Below are 4,636 nucleotides of genomic sequence, written 5' to 3' on the forward strand. Positions count from 1 at the left end.
GAATGAACGGCTTAAACAAACACCTTGGCGCGGATGGAATCCGTTTGCACGTTCAGTGTTGGCTTACGCATGCGAATATACAACATTTCATTAACAAGGCAATCAAATTTGCCGTTACATTTCGCGATGACGTTGAATTGCTCGATCAAGCGTTCAGGCATTTCACTATTGTGCTGGAGGTGGTAGTGTTTGTAGATAGAAGATGATTTCCTTGTGTGCCCTTCTACGCGCTCGTGTAAGTGACCACGAGTATAGCCCACATACCCTGCATCACACAGGTTACATTTAAATTCATAAACGATACATTGTTGGTTAACAATAGGGGGCTTAATTTCGTGTTGCTTAAGCTGTTGATCGAGCTTAGGGCTAACGAACACTGGTTGGACAGTCACGCTTAACTTCGAGCTTAGACTGTTCAGTTGTTGTTTAACATGATTAAGAAATTAGGAATACGGATCTTAGCTGAAAAAGCCTTTGCCCAGGATTGGTTCAACGAGACGCACAGCTTGAACATCTCTAAAGCGGACCTAATCGACCTCCTCCGAGCAGCTACGAAAAACCAGCTTTTCCAGTTTGACGGTGCTTTATATGAGCAGACAGATGGAGTCGCTATGGGTTCTCCCCTTGGACCGTTGCTGGCTAACGTCTTCATGTGCTCGATTGAGGAAAACCTCGAACAACACGGTCAACTTCCGCGCTATTACCGGAGGTACGTCGATGACACCCTGACCGTAATGCCTGATAGGGTGACCGCTGGCCAGTTTCTAGACACCCTTAACTCTACCCATCCCTCCCTCCAGTTTACCATGGAAGTCGAACGGGAAGGATCCCTTCCCTTTCTAGGAACTGAACTGCTTAACCGTGCACCAAAGATTGAGAGCAAGGTCTACATCAAAAGAACCAACACGGGTCTCCTTCTGCATTTCCAGAGTCATGTTGACATTAAGTACAAGCGCAGCCTAGTTAACACCATGGTGGATCGCGCTTATCGATTATCTTCTAACTGGTCTTTCTTCTCCGAGGAATGTGACCGCCTTAGAGGGGTTTTTCATAACTTGAAATACCCAAAGCCACTGGTTGAAACTACAATCAAGCGGTTCGTTGAGAGAAGGATTTCATCTGCAGAGCCCTGTCCATCACCAGACGTACCATCGGAGATTGTGAGATTAGTGTTACCCTTCAAGGACCAGTCGTCAGCTAATCATGTTAAACAACAACTGAACAGTCTAAGCTCGAAGTTAAGCGTGACTGTCCAACCAGTGTTCGTTAGCCCTAAGCTCGATCAACAGCTTAAGCAACACGAAATTAAGCCCCCTATTGTTAACCAACAATGTATCGTTTATGAATTTAAATGTAACCTGTGTGATGCAGGGTATGTGGGCTATACTCGTGGTCACTTACACGAGCGCGTAGAAGGGCACACAAGGAAATCATCTTCTATCTACAAACACTACCACCTCCAGCACAATAGTGAAATGCCTGAACGCTTGATCGAGCAATTCAACGTCATCGCGAAATGTAACGGCAAATTTGATTGCCTTGTTAATGAAATGTTGTATATTCGCATGCGTAAGCCAACACTGAACGTGCAAACGGATTCCATCCGCGCCAAGGTGTTTGTTTAAGCCGTTCATTCTAATTTATGCTATTCTTGTACCTTTCCTTATTTGCATGTTTTTAAACTAGTCTCTTGATAATGGAGTCACGATGACCCCGAAACGTCGAGTAATAAATCTTTCCTGGTTTTTTCAATAATTGTGTTGTAGTTTTTTTTGTGAAAAACTATTTTCGTTTCGAGAAATGATATTTTTCGTTCAACCGCTCAAATATGCAAATTTTCACCGTGAATAATACCCAAGTTGTGACCTCATGTAACGAATATACTTGATCTCCGGTATTTCTGTCAACATAATCCTTTGTTTTATTATCTAAAATTAATCCCCTGTCATTATTGAAGCTGGAAAAGTAATATTTATTTTTTGGTGAATATTTTTGTCCGACACACTTTTATTAGGTCGAAAAGTAACATCAAAACAAAGACAGTTTTAACAATAGCCGATATGACAAAATCTACTAAGCTTCGAGCTTTTAAAAGACAAAAGGATGGTTAAAAAGTTACAAAGCCGAAAGCCAAACGGCGGGAAGCCAATAAAGTGATTAGACATTAGCATAGGAAACTCCGTCTAATAGTCCATTAAAACGCTCAAAACATCGCTTCTAATTTGTTTTATTCTTACCCAATAGGCGAGTTTACCATCTTTTGCATGTTTTAATGCTTGATTTATAGTAATAGATCTTCTAGTCCCAGTGTCACATCGCACTTTTTTTTCCAGGTGCTGCTAACGAACTGGAATCCGTATTAATTTTGTTAATTCTGTATAGTTTAAATTTCCGTCGAAGTCAATTTTACCTTCTGAAAACTTCTTGCGAGTATTCGTCAACCGAGTTCTGAGTGAGGTGGACGTTGTCTTTGTGGCCAGCGGTTGGGGGGTTGATCGAGGTCTTGTTGTTCCCTCAATGAAGATATCTTCTTTTTCTGAATTATTGGGTATGGTGGAACAATCTAGGAAGAAAATATGAACACGAGTTACTCGCTTCAAAATCAAAGTTCGCTTACAACATATTTGTTTTTTCTTACTGAGATTTTTAATTGGGATAACATAGCTTCGGCATAATCATGAACTTACTGAAATGCTTTTCACATATGTATCCTGGATTATCATCATACGTGTGTGCTTGGCACGGAATGCTGTTATACTTTCCGTTTTTCCACATCTCTCCGCATTTTTCTGTTTTAAAATTGTTTGGTTCTCCTTTACTCCAACGCCATTTTCCAGTTGACGTCTCGTTGACGCAGGCGATGCTTTCACTCAACCAGCTCCACGAATAAGATTTATTAACCCTTTCCAAGCCAATGAACCAACGGACCTTTGGTCGCTGGTTTTTTTTGGTTAAATTATGGACAAAGTGCCATTCTTTTTCGGTTTCCATAGAGACAAGTGAACTATTCTCTTCATCGCTGCATTTTTCCCTAGCTGTACTCCAGTCAAATGTTTCCTCGTGGAAAAAATACTTGGAGCAGACCATAACTAAGGTTTAAGGGAAGCCGACCGATAAAGAGAAAAAATACAAACAACATGAATGCACTTTTTATCTAACTCCCAAATAGAAAAATATTTAGTAGGTAATTTAGTATTAATAACTGGGTTGAAAACGTTAATTAGCCACCGTAAAGGGTAAAAAAACTGAGGTTTCGAGCGTTAGCCCTTCTTCAATCGCTCTGACGAAGGGCTAACGCTCGAACCGTCAGCTTTTTTAACCTTTACGGTGGCTAATTTACGTTTTCAACCCAGTTGTTAACACTAAATTACCTGCTATACTCTCCCACCGACGCAGCACCACAGATTCTTTAGAAACTCACCCCTTTAGAAAAATATTTAGACGTATAGAAGTGCAAATATAACAACAACAATGACGACAAAGCTACATGAAATAGAAACGAACTTACAATTTTTGGCGTAACCAGCTCCAGTAACAGGGCGCTAGTAAAAACTAACGAAACGACTGACGTAGTTGAAATAAGCTAGAAATGGAAATTATTTAACGAAAATAACGCGTATACTGGCGAAAAATAGAACGCTACCCGCAGCGTTACATAATTCTTACACAACCTCACGTAAAAACGTTAGTTTAATTGCATAGAAACATAACATCCAACGGCAAAAAAATTAGAAAATCAATATAAAGTAATTTCGCAGTTGCTTGAAGATAAACAAACATGCAAATTCTTCTTACTACAGTGTAAAACTTTCACTATTCCCTCGCAAATGATATTTTTATGGCTATTTCGCTGGTTTTATAGGTGGCGAGGATTAAAAATATTTTCGTGTAGGTTCTTCAAAGCATTTATAGAGCATTAAGAAATGATAATCGACTCATATCCTTTGCAAATTTTTTTTGCAAAGGATATGACTTGTTCGCTTATTCTTGCCAAATGTGTGCAAACCTAACGTCCTTTCAAAGAAAAGCATTGAAGCAATTGTAGCCGAGGATATGACTTGTTCGCTTTTTCTTGAAATCAAAGCTTTGTGAGTTGTTTAAGAAACAGAGCTGACGGAGGCTGAGGGAAGCTGATCTGTAGAGTATCAAGTTATGGTAATCGACTCATATCCTTTTCAAATTTTTCCCAAACCATTCGTCGAATCTGTTCGCTTCTCTTGCTAAATGTATACAAACCTGGCCTTCTTGCAAAGAAAAGCATTAAAGCAATCGCACCGGATTCCCGAAAGAGAGATACATTTACAGTGTACATGTTTGATTGCCTTCAGTTTATATTTTACCAAGATGAATTCAAAGTATGATTATATACTTAGCGATGAATGTGCTTACCATCGGTGAATTGGTCTTCAGTGGCATTGGCAACACCAAATGCAAACAGTAAAAAAGTGCGAGCAGCAACCTCATGATATCCCGTAGATTCCACTTTAGCGCAGATACGAACGATCGAAATGAAATCCGTTTGAACCAACGTGATCCGACAGAATACGTTAAGGCTGAAATAAAGAAGAACGAAACTTTATGAAATGTAAATAAAACAGCTCAAGCAGAGCTCACCGTTTGATGCTTTCCTCAGCCA

At 39.8% G+C, this 4,636-nt stretch overlaps 1 protein-coding gene across 1 annotated transcript; it reads left to right on the forward strand.

Annotated features, from left to right (window-relative positions):
- The first annotated feature begins 496 nt into the window (after positions 1–496).
- Positions 497–1,737, forward strand: LOC136278089 (uncharacterized). Its single transcript, XM_066161337.1, has one exon. The coding sequence runs from the start codon at positions 612–614 to the stop codon at positions 1,623–1,625; it is 1,014 nt and encodes a 337-aa protein (XP_066017434.1). The 5' UTR covers positions 497–611; the 3' UTR covers positions 1,626–1,737.
- Positions 1,738–4,636: the final 2,899 nt, after the last annotated feature.

Source organism: Pocillopora verrucosa, chromosome 14, assembly GCF_036669915.1.
Source record: "Pocillopora verrucosa isolate sample1 chromosome 14, ASM3666991v2, whole genome shotgun sequence".
NCBI classification, from domain to species: Eukaryota; Metazoa; Cnidaria; class Anthozoa; order Scleractinia; family Pocilloporidae; genus Pocillopora; species Pocillopora verrucosa.

What these genes read in the sequence shown, in the direction of transcription:
- LOC136278089 (XM_066161337.1), top strand. Translation starts at nt 612, where the DNA reads ATGGGTTCTCCCCTTGGACCGTTGCTGGCTAACGTCTTCATGTGCTCG.